Source organism: Lutjanus erythropterus, chromosome 14, assembly GCF_056507025.1.
Source record: "Lutjanus erythropterus isolate fLutEry1 chromosome 14, fLutEry1.hap2, whole genome shotgun sequence".
NCBI lineage: Eukaryota > Metazoa > Chordata > Actinopteri > Lutjaniformes > Lutjanidae > Lutjanus > Lutjanus erythropterus.
Window position 1 is genome coordinate 27,825,513 of NC_139330.1, and position 20,455 is coordinate 27,845,967.

The 20,455-nt window shown below is 39.4% G+C and overlaps 1 protein-coding gene across 1 annotated transcript in view; it reads right to left on the reverse strand.

Moving 5' to 3' along the window:
- Positions 1-575: 575 nt before the first annotated feature.
- The window catches only part of LOC146315687 (contactin-associated protein-like 4), a 78,943-nt gene continuing 59,063 nt past the window's right edge, over positions 576-20,455 (reverse strand). The window contains exons 18-24 of the mRNA XM_084736561.1: positions 19,974-20,213; positions 16,767-16,997; positions 10,833-10,966; positions 8,702-8,789; positions 6,045-6,260; positions 3,120-3,191; positions 576-1,150 (exon numbers count right to left, since the gene is read on the reverse strand). Of these exons, the coding sequence (XP_084592687.1) occupies positions 963-1,150; positions 3,120-3,191; positions 6,045-6,260; positions 8,702-8,789; positions 10,833-10,966; positions 16,767-16,997; positions 19,974-20,213 (1,169 nt within the window). The 3' untranslated portion in view covers positions 576-962. The remainder of the gene's footprint in view (positions 1,151-3,119; positions 3,192-6,044; positions 6,261-8,701; positions 8,790-10,832; positions 10,967-16,766; positions 16,998-19,973; positions 20,214-20,455) is intronic.

Here is a 20,455-nt window from a genome sequence, read left to right on the forward strand (position 1 = left end):
TTTATTTTCACACTTTCATACTTTATGTTTTGCTTCTCTGAATCTGCCTCCCAGAAAAACACATTTGTGTTTAAAAGATAAATAAAATGTTTTAGTTGGAATAATGCTGAGAACAGAAAGGCTGGCATATTTTGTAGTCCACAATAAAAACACTAACTGTCTGTCAAAATAAGTTAACTATTCAGAACTACACCGAGAGCTGGAGGCAGGAAAGGCACAGAAAGAAGAAATCAATTCAAAATAAATATAAAAATAAGATATGAGCTAAGCTTTGCTTCAAGCTGTAATGTAAAGAAAGAGAATCATGGTGGATAAAATGCAAAGACTTTCTGGGAAAATGAGAAATGTTCAATGTGAACGGATACAATTTGCTTTCCCACAGGTCAGAGAGTAGGTGTAAACAAACAAACAAACAAACATCAAAACAACTGGAAAATTAATTAATAGGCTCACTCACTCAATTACATTAGAAATACAATTATTTTCTCACAATTTCCATGTTGGAAAATGTATTTAAATCACCTCAAACAAAAACAAACAAACAAAAAAACAAAAGCTGTTTTAACTTTCAACTCCATGAAAAATACAGTCCTTCATTTCATCATTTCAATCACTTCAATAAGACAGAGAAAAGACTGATTGATATAAAGTCATAATTTTAAGATTTACATCATTAAATATTTACAATTGTTCTACTGACAGTATTGACTTTATAAATTTAACACTTTGCTCTTGTGCATCTTTATACAGTCTTTACAAAAAAACAAACACAGAAGCAAAAACAAAACCAAACCAAAGACAGAACATGAGTGCATCGTTCTGTTTGTGTCTTCCTGTCTCGTCGAGCCGCTGCTCGGGCTCAGTTTGTAGTGTAAAGCACTGAGGCTTGACAAGGCATCTCTGTCTCTGTCCGTCTCCTCAGCCCTGACACTGTTCAGGTCAGCGGCGGGTCGAGCCCCCACCTAAATAAAATACTCTTTCTGGTTCTCGCTGCGACCGTTCTGTGAGCCGCTGAACGCCAGCTCCGGGCTGTCTTCAGCTTTTACTGTTTTTACTTCCTGGCTCTGACACGTCCCTTTCCTCCTGTAGAGCACTCTGGCCATTATGGCTAGTGCAGACACGGTCACAAAGATCACCACCGCTATCACACCTGCAGAGAAGAGAAATGGAAAAAGTTACAGCGGTTCAGCGGCGAGAATGTGGAGCTTTTTTTACTCACATTTTAGACCTATGTGAGGGGCTTCAGAGAGCATGCAGTCAGGTCAGTAAAACAAACATCCAACAGTCTCACAGCAGCTTTTGTAAAGGTTCATTTATGCCTCAATTATGTACAAAGATAGACACATTTCAAATGAAGTAACCATCACTGCCCACATGCTTCCATGTGTCCTTTACTTTGGCATTAATGTTAAGCAATACATCCACTAGGGGGCGCCGCTCACAGTGAAACGTTACCCTTAAAGAAGAGGAGGAAGGAGGTAGGAGGTTGTAATAATGAAAAAGCAGTGGCAGTGTTGTAGGCGGCGGTGGTTTGCGCAGCTATTAAATATATTGCAAGACGTGCATGGAAAATTCTTTTCATGACTAGTTGAGGATGAAGTTTTGGGGGGGGGGGGGGGATTTCTAAAACTTCTTCATCATCATTCTTCATCTACACTGCTACACTGCTGCACGACTACCCGAATTTTCCATTTTTTCATGACACTCAGTATGACTTCCAAATTAATTTATGTATCCACTGTTGTTCTCATTCCATGGTTACGTTAACAATAATAAATATATAATGTACAGTTAGACTTTCAGGTTTAGTCACCAAAAAGTTTAGGAAAAGATTGTGGTTTTGGTTCAAATAACTACATCCTTAAAACAGTGGATCTTAAACTTTATCAATAATGTAGCCCCTCTGAAATATTTTTTTTTACATTTTGGGAGAAAATAATGCATAAAGAAGTACAATGCAGTGCTGTGCCATCATTCTCAGCTCACTGAGGTAAATCCCATTAAAATATATTCTTCCTGATTCTGACAGTATTTTGTTGGCTCTGTTTTCACTTTCTTTTTCATTCGTTTTCTGTATTTTCTGCTGTATTACTGCTATGTTTCAATCACAAATCCATTTTCTTGATTTTCTTCTCTCATTCAAAACAGAACCTGGCTTCCCGCTCACATCTTGTGACAATTTCATGATCTGCCGTGACACTGGGCTGAAATATCATGACTCAGATTTATGCAAAAGTCGAGAAAGCCTCTTTCTTCAGGGTGAAAAAAAATCTACAAAATTGGCTTAAATTAGATACAAATACAAGACTAAAACCTTTTATTAAATCCCTTCAAAGATACAGGTTAATATAGTGGTAAGTTTTGTATTAAACTCCTTCAGAGTCTTCACTTTGAACGCGGACAGACATGGATATAAACTGTAACTTGATTGGTTGGTGGACACATTCAACTGTGAGGCAGTAATTCAATTTTTTTTCTCCTCCGTTCTGCCCTGTTTTCCACCACAGTGTGTGATGTAAGGTTAAAAAACATGTCAGCGGGAGTGAATGCTCTGTGTCTTTGTTTTCAAATGGGACAGATTAGAACGGAAGAAACAAATTGGAGATGAAACATCACATTAGGAAACAAAACTCCTACTTAAAAACAACTGGTCAGTGGCCCAACAGGCTGCAAGAAAGCATTAGATTGATTTCGCTCCATCATTAGCGGTGCAGTCAGCTCATTTTCTCCAGGCTCCTGGGGCAATTTTAGCTATTAGAAGGTCTTTGCACCGACGTTAGCAATAAAAAAAAAAAAGTGGAGCATGAAATCATTTGTATTCTAATTATTTGTGGTTTCCTTTGTGTGCTCAGACACAGCCACGCTGTTTTCATTCAAATTGCTACACAGCATGCAAATTTAATGAAACTGCTCCTGTTGAAAACCAGTGAATATTTCAGAACAAATGAAAGTACTCCACAAAACTCAAATAAATACAGTACAGTGAAATGTGTAATATTATATATGAGTATAGCAGTAAAAAGGACCTGGTAGGAGAACAAGTTATAAACTGCATCTTAACTGATATTGATTGATGACAGAAGCAAGTGAGAGAGTGAAAAACGTTGCTGCTACAATACCTCCAATTAGAGCTGAGTCACTCCTGATGGTATTCACTAAAGGCTGACCTGTTCCCACTGATCCAGACTGGCCTGCAGCACGGAGACACAAAGGAAACAGAGAGGAGAGACAGAGATGAGAGGACGGGCGCAGAAGGAAGGATCACAGGGGAATAAAAAGAGCGATGAGAAAGAAAAACGAGAAATGAAAGTGAAAAGATTCGACTGAAAGTAAAAAGGAGAGGAGCAAGGAGGTCGTCGATGACATGAAGAATAGAAAGGGAGACAGGTGCTGCAGAGGGATGCTTAGATGAGACATACAGAGGCAAACAGGATTCATATACAGGCCTCCCTTCTGCGCAGATAACGCATGCTGGATACCACAACACATCTGCACAGAAATCTGTGTGACCACATGGCACAGAACTGGCAAAAGAAACTCTCTCCCTCGTCTAAATTAATTACCTCATCTAGAGGCCATTAACCCAGTACCATTACACTATTAGAGACCCAAGGGTCCCATTGTTAAGTGACACTGGACAGTACCACCTACAATAACCTCAATAACATTAATTTGAGCCATTTGAGAATGTGGGTGCTCTAATTATACACTTACACCTTCAATATGGGACTGTATTGTCTGTGAGGTCACACAAGTTTTTGAAGAATGATTGTGAAGCCTGTAGTTTGGGCCACTATCCTCTCACTCATTAGAATGAGAAAACTGCACCCAGGTGAGAACATATCTAGGAAACATACCTCCAAACAAACTGCCTCATAAACTACACATCTGATTTTTTTACAGTATTGCTGAGAATTCTCCAAAAGATAAGTTTTAGATTCATTTCCAGCATTCCAAGGAACTGTGTAAGGCATGCCTCAGTTTGTTTTAGACTGGGAAGTCTAGAGTGGAAAAGGAAGCATGATTAATCACACATTTACAGACAGATTTTCTATTATAAACCAAAGAAAAAAAGTTGAGAGAATGCCGAGTCATGCTGAGACTGAGAAAACTGAAAACTTTTGTTTGACTAGTGTTGCAATCAAATTGAAGTTTGAATTCCTCTCTTATGTGCAAGTAAAAATGATCTATGATGAAACTGCAGCTATTGTGCGAAAACATCTTCAGTGTTTAAAGATGATGAAAAACATTTTGGGACATAAAGAGTCAAAGTTTCAAGCCTCTGGATCATTTCCCATAGCAGCAATTGACTGATATTTGAGTGTCAGCTTGGAGAAGAACTAACAAGTCTTGTCTTGCATTAGTGGCTGGAGCACATCATGTTTTATAGACCGGTGATGCCCAAAGTTTTTCCTGAAAGTAGAAATTTGATGGTGGCCAAGGCTACAACACACCACTGGCGTGCTGGTGTGTCATGTGACGTGTGTCATGTGCCATCATGTACACACATGGGAAGTGCCGCAGTCTCTCACGCTCATTCAGGATACAGGGCTTGGGATATTGCCTGACCTCAGCATCTCCGACCCTCCATCTCTCCCCTCAAACAAACGTGTTGTCAGACTGAACTCCTGTTTGTGCGGAAGAGCAAAGAGAAAGTTGCCTATAGAAGTGTCTGTGTGTTCAGATCTCAGTCATTTGTACTTTCCAAATGAATATAGGTGGTTTGAAGACCAGTTTGTCGTCTGTGTCGCTGTGTGTACTTTCAGGTTTCTGCTTTATTTCACCGTTTCTTCATGTTTGCTTTCAGTTGATGGGAGTCCTGTTAAGTTACTGCTGATGAAAACAACACTTCCTGAGTTTGCTGCTTTATAATGGAAACGTTTACATAACTGACAACACGTTTCTGTTGAGGAATTTATAGGAGGTGAAATGTCCAGTGTCAGCCACTTCACTTAAGACAACTGCATATAAGCTCAAAAACACACCTCAGTTGCGTTGGGCGGACAAGTCGAGTCAAACTGAGTCAAGACAAACAGTGTATGAGAGGAGGCTCTCCATTGTTCTACACACATGAGAGACAGAGACGAGGAGAGGAAGGTGAGCTGCCATGCATGCAGAGGGAGAGAGGAGCTGCAAGGGAATCATTGTATCGAAGGACTAAACAGCTCTTTCTTGAGGTGAAAGGGCATTTTTTTCTGGTCTGGTGATGCTGGGAAAAATACAGTGGTGTGAAGTCCCGCGTGGTGGCATGGTGATGCGCACAGGCGTGTGCCTGCCACCGCTGATGTCGGGCTTGTCCATAGAAAATAATAGATTCGGTTGTTTTGGTGATACTACATACTTAGAGGGAAGGTCCATTTTTTTGAGGTTTTTATATAATTCTGTTGCTTCCCATTACTTGTGTATTCAAGTCCACACAATAAAATTTTGCAAAGTATGTATGCTTATCAAATACTATTTTCCCAAGCCTTTTGGAAAAAAAAAATCCCACTTGACCTGACGAAGCTTTCTGCATGATGAAGTTGCTTGAAGAAGTGGAGGGGAGGGCATCAATGCTGTAACCTACGTCACTGCTTTTTGCTAACAGCTGAGTGGGCTTTTTCATTTGAATGACTTGCCTGGTTATACTAAGGAAAAAAAATGAAAAGCCCAGAAAAGAACATATATACTTCCTTTTAAATAGAAGATTTTACCTACCTTTTTTCACTGGAAACATCTGGTGGACCAAATCAAACCTTTCTGTGGACCAACTTGACCAGACTAGACTATGAGTGCTGATACGAGCAATTTTCTTTTCAGCAAGCAAGCATCGATTGTGTATCATTCAACAACATTCAACATTTTGGAGGACCCATCGTCCAATTTAGTTTGTATTCTCAGAAAGTGGAAAACAGCAAAAGCAACAATTAGATTTATCATGTGGCCAATGAAGACGTAGATAAAGCTACATGTGTGTTAAATCATATCTGGATATGAGGCACTTGATAACGGAAGCCTGAGGTGGTCACAGTGCCAATAAAGAAATCAGACAAGTCTCCTCTGACCTGATAAGTGGTGTGTGGTTTCCGCTGCGTAGGGATTGGCTGAAGTGGAACCACAAACAGACGGGACCAGCGGGCCGGTAACAATGACGGGGCTGGTGCCCGGGTGGAGCAGGGCAGCTTTCAGAGGGCTGACGGAGTTAAACAGGACAGCAGACAGACAGCCTGTAAAACCCAGAGAGGCAAGCCGAGACAGCTCCGGGTCCAACTCACCAGAGTCTGGAGAAAAAGAGACAGAGCATCAGGTTTAATCGTACATTTAAAGGCACAGTGTGTCATTTTTCTTGCTAGGGGACTTTGACAAACTTGTGAAGTTGCCTTTAATCTTATCTTACTAACCCTACCCCTCATGTAGCAACGTACTGATCCAATACCAATGCATTAAGAAATATGTATATGTTATTATTATGTTTAAAGTTATATACTACCAACCCCTCTATGGATGTGATATGACTGGTATCATCAGTCACACAGACCTGAATATAACATGTATCACTTGAACTTTTTCATACTGGTCTTATTTATAACCCATATATCAGTGCTGAATCACATTATGCTGATAACGACAAGCATAACTTTTTATAGTGGGTTTGCAGTGTTACACCTGAGTGTGAGAAGTCCCACAGCTTCTCATCTTATTAACAACCTATTTCTTATTCTGTCTCTGAAGGCGCTGTTCAAAAAGTACATAACTAGGTCATGACAAAGTAAATTACGGTGATGCTATGTCTCTGTTAGATGTCTGATCTGTTTAACCAGCGCACCAGGGAGAAAAAACACAAGAGCTGAGGTGTTTTGGTAGAAGAGTCTTTCATGAGGAGACAGATTGACTCCCCCCGGTGTAGTCAGATTTCATTTAATGCAATAGCCAAATCAGCAGTCTTTTTCTCCTCCAAATAGTCATCAAACTTTTTTTTTTATCAGAGTAGCCTGATGTGTATTTTGTCTGTGTTTGCCCAAGGAGCCTGAGTTGGAACAGCTTCATTGTTCAAAACTGTACAGTAGTTCTACTACAGTTTTTTGTCATCATACCCAAGTGGCACTGGATTATCGGTCAGTAGATGATGCAATATGTATGAGGTAGCATCACTGAAGCGCCTATAACCTCACAAGAGAACATCCTTGAAGGTCTTATGATTTTTATTCGTCTAGCAGTGAATGTCCTGTCTGGAAAGTTTGAAAAGTTGTCGGGGCATGAGAATACACAAGAGCACATTGTGAATGCATCATTTAGTTGCATTATATTCAGAGCAATGTTGTAGCGATAAAGAAAGTCTGAATAAAGTCTGAATATCTGTACCGTCAAATTTTTCACTTTCATTATGCACTGTATGATATCCTTGTGGTTTAAGTTAGAGGTAGAGTCATATGGTCAAGCCACACTGGAGGGCATCCTGAAGGAGGCAATCATATCACCAACAACATCCATCAAATGATCACCTTTTTGGTCCCAACTGAAGTATCTCAACAACTACTGGATAGATTTAAATTTTATTTTCAACAGATATCTCTTGTGCCCACAGGATGAATAATGCTGACTCTGGGGATCCCCTGACCTTTCCTCAACATTAGTAGTTTTGAGTAAAATGTGTAGCACGTTCTCTTTCCCAAGTGGTCAAACACTAATGTTTTGTCACACAGCTCTGCGACTCATACCGACACACAGGGTACCCGGCTACATGCAACGAACCGAGCTTTGGACATAGTATGAAGACTGAGAAAGTCTGCGTCAGGAGGAGGTGGGGTGGTTGGTTGGGTCCAACAAACAGAGGACTTTCACCCAGGAGGCCAGGCTTCAATCCACTTGAAACCAAAGCATTAATAAAAGTTGTAACCAAGCTGCCTCAACCTGCTCAAACTGCGATCATTTCACAACATTAATCATGTGTTAAAGATTCTTTCTAGCAGCATCTCATACAGCTGCAAAAGCGTACCGGTGGTAGACAAGCTGGGATGAGAACCTGCTGCAATGTCTCAACAACGACTGGGTGAGCTGCCATGAAATTTGCCACATCCACATCAAGATAACTTTGAGTAACAACTTTGATTTAAACATAGTATTACCCTACACTGGTGTCAGATTTGTTGACCACTAGGTGCAGGTGAACGCAGTAACAGGGTGCAATGTTGTTTCTGCGAGTGTCCCAAAACAACATTTAAGTGACCAGTCCCAGTGTCCGTGACAAGTGCAACGGGTGCAGACAACCCAAGACTGAACATAAAAAGTAAGGATAGACTATCTGATAGATACCTGACACAGCACAATTTATTAGTGTCAGTTTATTATAGTCAGCTGACACCAGAAGAACTGGTCACAATCAGATGAAGTCAAAAAACACAAGATTAGTTGAAAAGTATATAAACCCAGTCTAATATACAGTCTACTAACTATCTTGAGGTAAGTTACCCTCAGTAGTCAGAAAGACTAGCGATCTGAATACGACATCGTCTGAGTGTTGAGAGTGCCAGGCATGTATGTTTTTCTCTGTTTGTTCCTTACCTGCTATATCCTATAGAAAAAAGCTGTTCTGAGGATATATCATGATGAAGGTTTCCGATGTCTCTTTGTCTGGTAAGGCAGAACACCTCTGAAATCAGTCTGTCTGAGTGCTCTGCAGCCTGAAAGGCCTTGTCTGGGTTATTGTAGCCGTCTGACTTACCCTGCACTCTGCCAAGAACCAGCGATCTGATTGCATTGAATTCTACATCACATGTCAGATTGAAGTCCTCTTTGGTGTTCTGGTCAATCTGAAGGAAAATAAAAGGTTTCACTTCAAACTTCAAAAAGAAAACACCTTGACATCACAGAAAGGTAAATACTTCAAAGCATAAAACTGATTGCGCAACTGAAAATGTTAGTAATTTGCAAAGACTGTGTTCCAGTCAGTGAAAATTCTTTTGTTTCTCTGCTTTTCCTCACGATTGCATGATGTTTGTCAAAGCCTGAAAAACAACCATACAATACAAAAGCGAAAGGATGCAATGTTGTTTCAGTTAGTGCCAAAAAACGCCATTCAAGTGACAAAGCTGTCTAGTGGCTGTATGAAAGTAACAAAGAAGAAAGTCAAGGCACATCACATCAGACTTTAATACAGAAGACCGTTTCCAGCCCACGCTGTCTTTTAACCATGAGCATTACATAGCCTTGAATGAGAAATAGGTAATATATTTAATGTACTAAATCATAAAAAGATTATGGAATTTCCATTTCAGTCAGGAACATCTGTATTTGTTTGACTGTTACATATTTATTAGAGTTAAAATTAATGTAATTTACACTCAATAGCTCCAGCTCGCTATTTGGACTGCAGTACTCATATTTGAACCTTACGGTCTTACATATTTCTCATTTAAACATATGATTATTGTAACCATGCAGACAAATGTCAATTGTCATTTTAACTTAAAACACGACTTTTCCCAAACCTTAAAGAAGTATTTATTTTAACTTAAACCAAGCTCTTGCCCTAAACCTAAAGTTTTTTTGGAGACTAATCCAGTAATGTCAAGAATGTTTCAAACCACAATGTTTTCCTGTTACTTGTGTCTAAATCTAACCAAACCTGATCATAGTGTTATCACTTTAAAAAAAAGGTTTATACAGTTTTTTGATGGGACAAATAAATATTGACGTCCTTCTGTCCTACTGTCTGATCAGAAACCACCTCTTCTCCGTGTCCTTTTAGAGAGGGACAAACAACATATTTTGTCATTTGATTTGGGGAAGTTGTTGAATGAATAAGTTGTCACAGTAATCTGAGCTCAGATATTTGAATTCAAATTTTATGAATACAGTAAGGAACAGGTCTGATTTTTGTACATGGTAACACAGTTGAAGGTACAGATGCGTATCATCAGCATAAAGTGCAACATTATCATTAAGACATGTAACCTGACACACCAGATGGTTTGTTACACAGAACCATGTGAGAAGTGGTCCTTAGAAGCTGTTTGGAAAAGGACAGGCACTTTCACTGAAGACTTGGCAGCTGATTGGATGAGCCATCTGTCTAACATGGGCTGACTTCGACCAATCAGATCAAACTCTTGCTGAAGCCGGTTGGGAGAAGAGCAGAAACATAGTTTCCATTGTTAAAAGCCTTCAGTGTTGTTCTTTGATATTCTTTCAATGAAGACATTCTCTCCAGTTCTCATATTACAGATGCTATCACAGTATCTACGCTAACCTCTTCAGGAGCTTTCATTGTTTGATCAAGACAAGACGCTTCCTTGGACACTTCTCACTGTCAAACCTAAAACAACACCCGCAGCTGCCAGTAGTTCCTTCTAAGATGCTGACTGGCTGCACCACTTTTGGTGTGGACACAAACATATAACTTTAAGTCTGGCAAGATGAATTCTTGTGTGATTTTGTGATCTTGCATATTAAGCCTTTTCACAAGCTAAAGAGACCTGTCCCTACTATTTGAGTGTACTCGTTTACACTATGTTTGTAGTTAAGTCACACCCATTGTGCCTTTCCAGAGACTACATCTCTAAGACTACCAATTTAGGCATGGTATGCTTGGTTTTGATTGGCTGTAAGGGAGAGGGGCTTGAAGACTCATGTCATGTCCAAATTTGAAAAAAAGCACTTTGCGAAGTGTTTCTGTACTGCCACCATCATGTTTTATTGCAGCTCAGCCTTTATTATCTATGAGTCTTTCTTCCAGTTCCTGCCGCCTGGCTGCTGAAGCCGACTGACAGAGAGGATGCTGGGAAACCAGGGTGACTCAAGGTTCAGTTCTGACTGGGAGAGATATTTCCGTCTGTTGTGTGTGTGCGTGTTACCTGCACAGACACAGCATCTGCCAGTCTGCTGATGGTGACAGCATGCAGCTGTCCGTTGGCGAGGTTCCTCACTTTGCTCCTCAGGATCTCGGCATCTTTGCTGCTGTCCAGTCTGTACCTCACCTCCAGCTTGTCTGCGCACACAAATCAACAAAACACAACACTGACTCACACAGAAAAAGACTTCCAAATGAACAAATAAACTTTTTTACTTTAATCTTTTTTTCAAAACCAGCCTTTTAGTATATAAGAAAATCTTGTGTATAATGGCCCATACATAAGCAGAAACACTGGGCCTCATGCATGGTTTTCCCCGTATTTTTCTCTTATACTTGTTCTTAAACAAAGCATTAACAAGAAAATAAGAAAATCCTACATGGGATTCCTGAAACATGCGCTGAAAGCAAAGTCTGTTATTACTCACCTGAGTATGAGTATGTGGATGAACTGCATTTGTTCTTTGAATTAGCATATGGAAATGCCCTCTATAAATCCATATAAGGGCATCATACTGATGTTCCATGTGCGAACCAAGCAAGATATTTGACAGGTAATATTAAACTTGGAGAAAAGAAGCAAAGAAAGCTAGGCTGTACACCCACCCTCCATCCCATCCCCAACATAGCACCATGTTCAACATTCTGTACATCACATAATATCTGGATGTTATTTTAATGGATTTTTACCTTTTGAGGAAGGACAACGGATGTGGACATAGTGCCTTGATGCGCACATGAGTACAGATGATCTGTTAGTAATCTGAATGAGCTGTGATGTTAATTGGGAAGTGAATGGTCCATGTATGCATCCATTTGGGAGTAATCCAGCCTTAATACTGGTTAAATGATGAACCGGGGTGTTAGATGTATCACATATCTCTTTAGGATACTGACAGCGGTGTGTACTTGTATATGAAGTGGATTTGATCATTTTGCTCTAATCTGAATGGCACACATTTTAATAAATCTGTCTTGGTAACCTGAACATGTGTCAACATTTAAAATTATTAAATGAATAAACAGTTGTATAACATTTATCTTCTGTGTTTTCATGAAGCAGGCCTAAAGCAGGCCTTTGATCTTACCAAAGGACAAACAGGAAGTACAAAAGTACTGATGAATGCCACAGAAGTCAAGTATTGTCCTCACTTTTAATATTCAAGATTTCAATTTCTAAAAAAACATTTTAGTTTCATAAATTGCTAAAAAGCCACCAAATTACTCACAGCAAAAGCAGGGCCGCAGAAAATTTCTTCAAATATTTTCATACCTATTGTCTACTACTTTAATGGCAATTTATTTAAAAGTAATAATATGTATATGAATTTTCCAGGGCAATAGTAGTTTAATACTGATTCAAAAAGAATTCATTATTGTGCCAAGTGCTGCCAATAATGGTATACAGAATCAAATTAATTTATATGATTTTCACATCCCTTAAGATGGATCATTTCATTCCATTCACATGAATACCATATAATGTCTGCAGGCTGTGTGGCTGATAAGACACAGAGGAGAAGACTGGAAAACGCATTTTCCATTGCAGTTGCATAATGGCTCGTGCATAGGGTTAAGGCACTACAGAAATTCATATGAGGATATCCTGGGTAATAACTGTAACTGCATGTAATCCTGGCGAGCCCTCGGTCTGATAGAAGAATTTTTATGTATTCAATTGAGGCAGAAAGAGCTAGAGCAGCAGATAGAATGAGTGAAAAGTTTTTCCAAGCACTCAAGTCATGCATAATTCATGTTTTTCAGCCCTGCTAATTATTTTTAACACTTGCCTTTTGTTACATACTTATTGGAGGAGAAGAGAGACAGTCTTGCAGGGGTGTTCACGACGTAATAACCACGATTAACAAGTCACAGGAGGTGACTACAGGGCTGACAGACGCCACTAACATGGAGATTGTCAGCAAGCTTGTAGGTGGTGAGAAGCTGCTGATGGCTAAACTTTTCACCCTTCAACAGTTGTTAACAAGATCAGGGTTTCATACTGAAGACTTCAAGTCTCAAGAACTGGAGTTTCAACTGGTGAGTCTAAAACGTCGGAGAATTTCTTTGTAGTAATTTAGGTTGACAGTCCCCCGGTTCTGTCCTGCGCTTTCAGGTTACGGTAGCTATAATAATACATCAAAATGATTGAAAAGGTGCTACTGTTTCAGTTGCATAATTTCCAGCTTATGGTCCACTAACATCTTGTAGCTGAGAACCTGAAGTCACCACAGTAATAAATGAAATTACATTAAGCTAAACAGTTTGTTGATTGAAACTTGCACAAGTTGGGTTGTCTAACGGAATAAATGATTGACAGATGATTCACTTTATGTGAAGGTCAAGTAAAGATTTGAAGAAGCATGAAGCATTTTGAAGCATAAATGAATGATTTGGATAAGTTACTATCTTTTGCATAATAGAGTTGTAACGTCACATGAAACAGTTGTGACAGTTGTACCTACTGTTTAGAGGATTTTACAGATTGCTTCAAAAAATGAGTCAAATCAGGAAAAACTGTAACGGTATAATTTTAATGATGAGTTTGTTTTCCAAATACAAACAGAAATACATGTGTTCAGCAGCAATAGTTTAGAAAATATCTATAATTAAAGGATTGTTTTGCAGACAATTATACCACTCTTGGAATAGAGATAGAATTGCAGTTGATAAATTAGATGCTGTGCATAGAAATGAGTGCACAGCACAAAACTGTGCACACACACACAGGCGATAAATAAGGTCCCTGAAATGTGAGTCAGCTGCTAAAAAACAACCCAAAACACCCACTTTAATACAAAAAACAATCAAATTATAATATATTTTATGATAACCATTCATATTGTTGATTTATTTGCCATATAGGTTTGATTTTCAGTTATTTAGCATCTGGATTGCTTTCAGCTCTGTGTCTTTGATATAAGAGGAAGGTATAAATAAGGAACATTTCAAAAAGTGTCTCTCATAGATGCAGTGAAACACAACAGTAATGTAACTGTAACAAAACCACAAGATTTTCCCAGATTTAGACAAACAAAAACTACCAGAATTATATTTTAAAGCAGGCATTATTTATTTTTTTATTGGAAAGAAATTCCATTTAAAAATACATACGTTAATCTATCTCTCAATACTTTTCTGGTCCCGAGCCTGTTGGGTAAATCTTTAAAAAGAAGGGTCATAAATATATACTTTCTTTTGCTTTCTAAAAAGGTAATTTCCAGTATGGGCTCATTAATGAGTTTTTAATAGTTTTTGGACAGCGATGGAAGCATATGGCACAGAGGAATAAGATAAATCAGGCTTTGGCACCACAGACAAAGCTTGTTAGAAGATACATTCATTGGTACTTTTGGCCTTTTCACAAGGTTTTTGACAATAAGAAAAATATAGAATCCTTTAAAGTTATGAAAATGACACCAAATCTGTGGAAAGTACATACATTTCCCATTTAAAGCGTTAAGGTGACACTTCTACAGGCGCAGTTACAGCTTCTTTCATAGCTGCTCACTGAGTTTTATCACCAAAACAAACCTGTTCCAGAGTTCTAATGGGGTGCTTCAGTTTTAATGCAGCTACCTGCCGACTACCTGATCATCACAGTAACTCTAATGACCTGCTGGCCATCAGCTTCCTCAAGTCTGGGTTATTAAAGCAGCCTATTCACAGTCTATTTACAGCCAGTGTTGGTGGGATCCTGCTCATAATAGGTTTATCAGGCTTCTTTGTCCTTTCCAATTCAAGTCACTCCACTTCTGGCTGAACTCATGACAAGTTGATTAAACAGTGAAGTGAATGGCAGCAGAGGAGAGGAGAACCGGATGAGAGGAATAATGAGGAAAGCAGAAAGAGTTGGAGGAGAAGGATGATAGAAAGTTTGCGTGAAGAAAAGAGGAATAAGCTATGGATGATTTAAACCGGCATGATGTCTTGACTGTGGGCACACTGCAGTATCTTTAGGGTATTGTTGATCAGTAGGGATGTAATGTAAAAGCTGATGACTAACACAAAAATGCAATAAAACCCTCTAACTGCTTGCAATAAAGCCTGCTATTGTAATAAGGTGTTGGATATCAAAATGTCAGGTTGTTTCTTTAATTAGTGCCAGTTTATCAGAAACTGATGCAGTCTAATACAACAGTCCTACAATAAAACCCCCCCTTCATGATGACTATAATGTTTTAGGGAGGTGTTGATTAAACTTTATGGTCATTTTGGAGACTGTAGTTTGGGTTTCTGTTTAACTGTATTGTTACACAGGGAGGTGTTTCGATTATTTAATCCTCACTGATATAAATGGGGTGAACAAAATAATAGAAACATCTATCAGTATTAGTCTGCATTAAATTTAGCTCATGGGTGAATTTAGTCATGTTGGGGCGTAAAGCAAACATGCAAGCATGTGTCATGTCTACAAGGGCAAAAGATCTTGTGAGAGTGATTTTAACCCAAACTATGATCTTTACCTAATCCTAACTCAGTGTTTTCTATCCAGAGTTTAACTACAGTGTTATCAGATTACAAAACATTGTTAGTGTGGAGGATGAATTATAGTCTAGTCTCATAGCCTAGGAAAAGAAGCTGTTCTGAAGTCTGGTAGTACAGAGCGGATACTTCTGTATCTCTTGTCAGTTTGCAGCAGGGTGAATACAGTATGGCTGTGTCTTCCTGAATCATTTCCACTGATGCACAGTAAAATCACTGACTATTCCAAGTTAGTTTTTGAGCATTCTGATGCCATTTCAGTGGATGGATTTTTAGAAAGACATACATAGAGAAAAACAAAACTTCCTTTCTCATTTGTTTATGAGGGTATTTATGCAGCCCTTGTTACATTTATTTTACATGACTTATTTTATTTTTCTGACAAGGGATAACTGAAGTTAATACATTCTCTTTTTTATGTTGTCATATGTTGAGATATGTCACATACCTTATGATGTCAGAAATGCTGGCTAATCTGTTATGTAATGTGTGTTTTTAACCCATTTTTGACAAAACATGAGTTTTGACTTCTGTGTAATTTCATTTTCATTATCTGAAAAGTTGACAGGTGTTACATTATGCCTTTCTACAAAGCACCACAACTTGAAACGCATAAAATCAAACTGGGATGTTTTCATACATCAAAATATTTTCTTTTCATGCAAATTCTGTTACACTTGCACCAAAATTCTCAACTGAGCTGCCCTTCACAAAGCATAAATCAAAGCTCAGCCCTCGTTTAACTCTGTAACTTGTGTTGTTAGGCAGGAATGCAGAAGAGCAGAGATTAAAGAGAAGAAAGAAAAACTCCAAGCGTATTATTACCAGCATCTGAGATACTGTCTGGCTGAATACCAACAGAGTGTCAAAGCAGAGAGAAATAAGTATTTTTTTCTACTATCATCTTCAAATATGCCCACAGACCCAAAGTTTTATTTTAATACAATAAATACAGCACTCAACCCTGCAGTTACAAATTGGCATGAAGCAACATTGGATACTTGTACTCAAACCCAGTGCCCTCCTACGATCTGTCAGAGTTAAGATTACAGCCCTCAGTTTTTACCAACTTTTTTGAACTATTTTATCTTTGCCATTGGGACTCTGGCATTGAATGTGAAGTCCCACGCAAAAGACCTTGGTCTTTGATCGATCATAATTTTGATTATGGTTTAAAGTTTGATGAACAAAACTTTTCAGAACTCAGATCAATTGCAATTATATATAGTTCACATTATTTACTGCTTTGTCTACTGCGGTTTTCTCCAAGTAGGAATCAGTCAGTCAGCCCTATCTTGCCTGTAAAAGCGCAGCAGCAGTGTGAAGCTTGTTTACTTGGTAAAATAGAGGAAGAAACAAAAGCCTCCTAAATAAAACTGAGTAATCATCAGCTGAGAGAAATAAGTGTTGCTTGTTAGAAAGACATTCCAGGTAAAATGATCTGAGTGCTCACCGTGCTTGTTCAGCAGCAGAGCCAGGTACTCTCTGTGGTAGGAACCGACGTAGAGCAGCAGAGCGGGACTCTGGCTGGTCCTGAAGCTCAGGGAGATGTTTTCAGCTCTCAGTGTCATGTCAGAGTAGATGGAGGAGGGCAGGCCGCCGCTGCTCCTGTTCAGCTCGTTCAACACCGGCTCCTTGAGGGTGTAGCTGACGGATGTTCCTGACTTGAAGCTGGCTGAAACCTCTGCAGGGAGACAGATTATGTCCAAAGGTTTAATAACAAACCTGTCTCATTTTTAGCTGTATGGTAAGCACTTATTTTGTACATACAGTAAGTTGTAATTTGCCTTGTTTTACTGTGTTTTAGTGATTTTGGTCTTTTAATTTTGACTTAAAGGAGCAATATGTACCAATTGTGCCTTCAAAAATTAGTATTACAGTCCAACTAGCGTACAATCATAAGCTCCCTCTCTTACTTCACTCTATATGTCTCTCCCTCTCACTTGCTTAGCTGGGGAGGAGGCCAACTTTGAACAGTGCATTTATAAACAATCCTGTGTGTTTTACTTTTAAAAGTTTGGTATACAATGTTATTTTTCTTGGTAATTAGGCTCAGTAACACCCACTTAATGATTCACTTTGACACATCAGCATATGTTTCAGTATGACAGCATGATTTGCATTTACATTTGAATGAGTATATCTTCATGTCTTCACACTGCATCTCAGTAACTACTAATGTACTGTATGTATAGCACTTCAGCTGCGCTGACAACACCTAATTAGTGAGCCTGAGAAAAAGCAGCTGCAGAAACACGGCTGACAGGTGAAAAGAACAATACAAAATTTGGCTGCTAATTATGACACAGTCATATATCAGAGTTTGATTTCTGCCGCAGATCTACCTGTGGAGCTCCAACAGACAGCACAGCTGGGCTTGTTAATTACTGAATACATATGAGGCTGCGTTACCATGACGCCAGGACTCCACATTCATGTGAAAATTGGGTGTAAGCAAGTAATAGTGTGGTCCTAAAACAACATTATGAGATGCAACATCTGTTAGAATGTCGCCATCGGGATGCCTGGCCAGTGTTACTTTACAGACAATAGGACAAGAAACATTTGTCGGAAATGTTTGGTCAAAAATATACACACAACTTGCTTTCCATTTTAGTATTAAATGATTTTAAAAGGCTAAAATGTTGCTGTTTTCTGCACTAAAAATCAGGATGTCGTCTTCAATCCTGAGGATTTCAGAAAGCTATATTGCAGTATATTAACCTCATTGCCTGCATCATTATAGACGGTATGCATCCCCTTCAATGATCCTTTGTCTGACTTTGTCTGAGGTTTGGACAAGTTAGAATCTTTGTCCCTGACCACAGCTCTGAAATATTCAGTCTACTGACATAGCCAGGGTGCTGTGCCTTGTGCTGAAGGAGTAGATATATGCAATTGTAAAGTTTCGTCTTAGATCTATTATATTTTCTAAGCTACTAGGCTATAAATACTCAACTATATACTATATTGCAGCCTTTATACTCTAAAAGGTAGTGTCACCTTCATAATCAAACAGAAAAGTAGCAACATGTAGTCACGGATGAGCAGGAGGATCACAGAGTTTGAAAACTGGTCACCATTCACATCAATTGTTTGGTAGATTCTGCAACGCTGTTTTCCTGCGAAACTCTAGCAGTGTTCTGTGGACTGAAAAACTAAGTTTGACCTTCAATCGGCAGGAGGGTGAGTAGATAATGACTGCATTTTCATTTTTGGGCAAACTATCCCTTTAAGTAGTTGCACAAGCTGTAACAATACGAATTTGAAAGATCTTGAAGCATTCAGGCTACAAAAATACGAACATAGAAGAGAAACGTCAAAAATAAGATGAATTATCAGCCAACCACAGGCTATATAAATGGCCTCAGGATATACTCTATATCAAGTTTCCCACGGGAACAAGATGATTAGCAGCTGTGTATAATGAGGATGTGATGTGCTGAGGACACAGTGGTGCAGTGTAAATGTAGGGCTCCTGTATATATAGTATATGTGTGTATAACTGTGTGTACGTGTAGCTCCAGGACTTTAGTTTGTTTGTGTGTGTGACCTCTTTAGTGTGTATTGTCTCTACTTTTATCTCTAAGTGTGTGTGTGTGTTCTATTTATGGCCCACTGGCAGGTGCTGCACTGTATCACATAGTCAGGCGGCCATGTTGGAGGTCAGCTGCTGCTTCATGGTTCAAATCTGCATTTAACCAGGAACTGATTACTTACTTACTTACATGGCACCAGCTTAACCTGAACCTCATTAAGAGGCTGTGTCCACCAAAGTGTTTTTTCTTGAGGGAAGTATATTTTTTGAATTGTTTCCAGTTGGAAAGCTGCATATTCACACTACGCTACAAATGCCAGCAGCGTGAGGAGGTGCTGAGAGTCTCTTCTGCTCTGAGTGCTGAACATTTATTTGGCATTTATCTTCTGGAGTTGAAAAATGTTCGACTTTGGGTAACATGTTGCGCTTGGCACTGTCACTTTTTACCCAGCGGTCAGGTCACGGTTGGAGGAGGGGTGGGACAAAGATGCTACTAAACTGTGTCCTGCTCTGCACTGGATCAAGGGATCCAGACTCTGTCCAACTTCAGCTCTGGAACAAACAATGGTACTCAATAAGATGTTTCCTTGCCCATAAAATCTCATGAACCCACATAGATCAGTGGATCCATCCTTTCTCTCTACATGCTTCAGCAACATAAATTAACCATTACTTCCATTGATATTTTATATTATACAAACCAGCCTCAGCGCTTTGGAAGCACAGCGTTTTCAGCCGGGAAAAAACAACAGAAAAACATTCGTAGAAACAGGTCCTTACTCTCATTACAAACTTGGCTTGTGCAGCCAAATGTCATTTAAACTCAGAGACCTTTACTTTGGATTTTTGTGAAGACCCCAAAGTTTCCAAAGGTACCAAATATGTCAGGCTAAATTTTGGGGAAATGTTTATAACGTGTGTGTAGGATTTGGTGGCATCTTGTGATGAGGCTGTAGATTGCAACAGATGACAAATCTGCTTATCAGAATTTTTCTAATGGACCTACACTACATCACTCTTTTCAGTTTGGCTATTTCTTCTTCACTTGTCCTTTTAGTCATCAGAAAGTCAGCTAACATTAGGTAGTGCATCTCATCTCATCATGATGGCACGGTGACAAACCTCTGTCGCAGAAGGCTCCAGTGTAAGCAGATGGGCCACAGTCGCAGGAGAAGCTCTTGGTTCTCTCCACACAGTGGCCCTGGTTCTTGCAGAGGGAGCCGTAGCTGCTGCAGTGGCCTGGACATCCTGCCTGAACCCCTGGGGTGATCTTCGCTCTCTCCTCCAGGTCCAGGGTGACACCGTTCAGCTGCAGAGAGCGAATGCACCCCCGAAAGCCCTTCTGCCTGGACGCCGTGCCACCTGAAGATACAACACACAAAGGATCTTGTATGTTCTCCTTTACTTTTCTCTTTCCTCATATTCCTGTGTAAGCATCACATAATCTCTATAGTTTTTGCATTTTTTAGCACCTCACAGCTGTACTTGCAGAAACTCGGCCTTCTGCCTGTATTTCCTGCTCTGGATTCTTAACCAACCGAAAACATCAGTGTTTGTTGCCCTGGGAATGAGACTCTCGTCTATCAACTATCATCAACTATCTT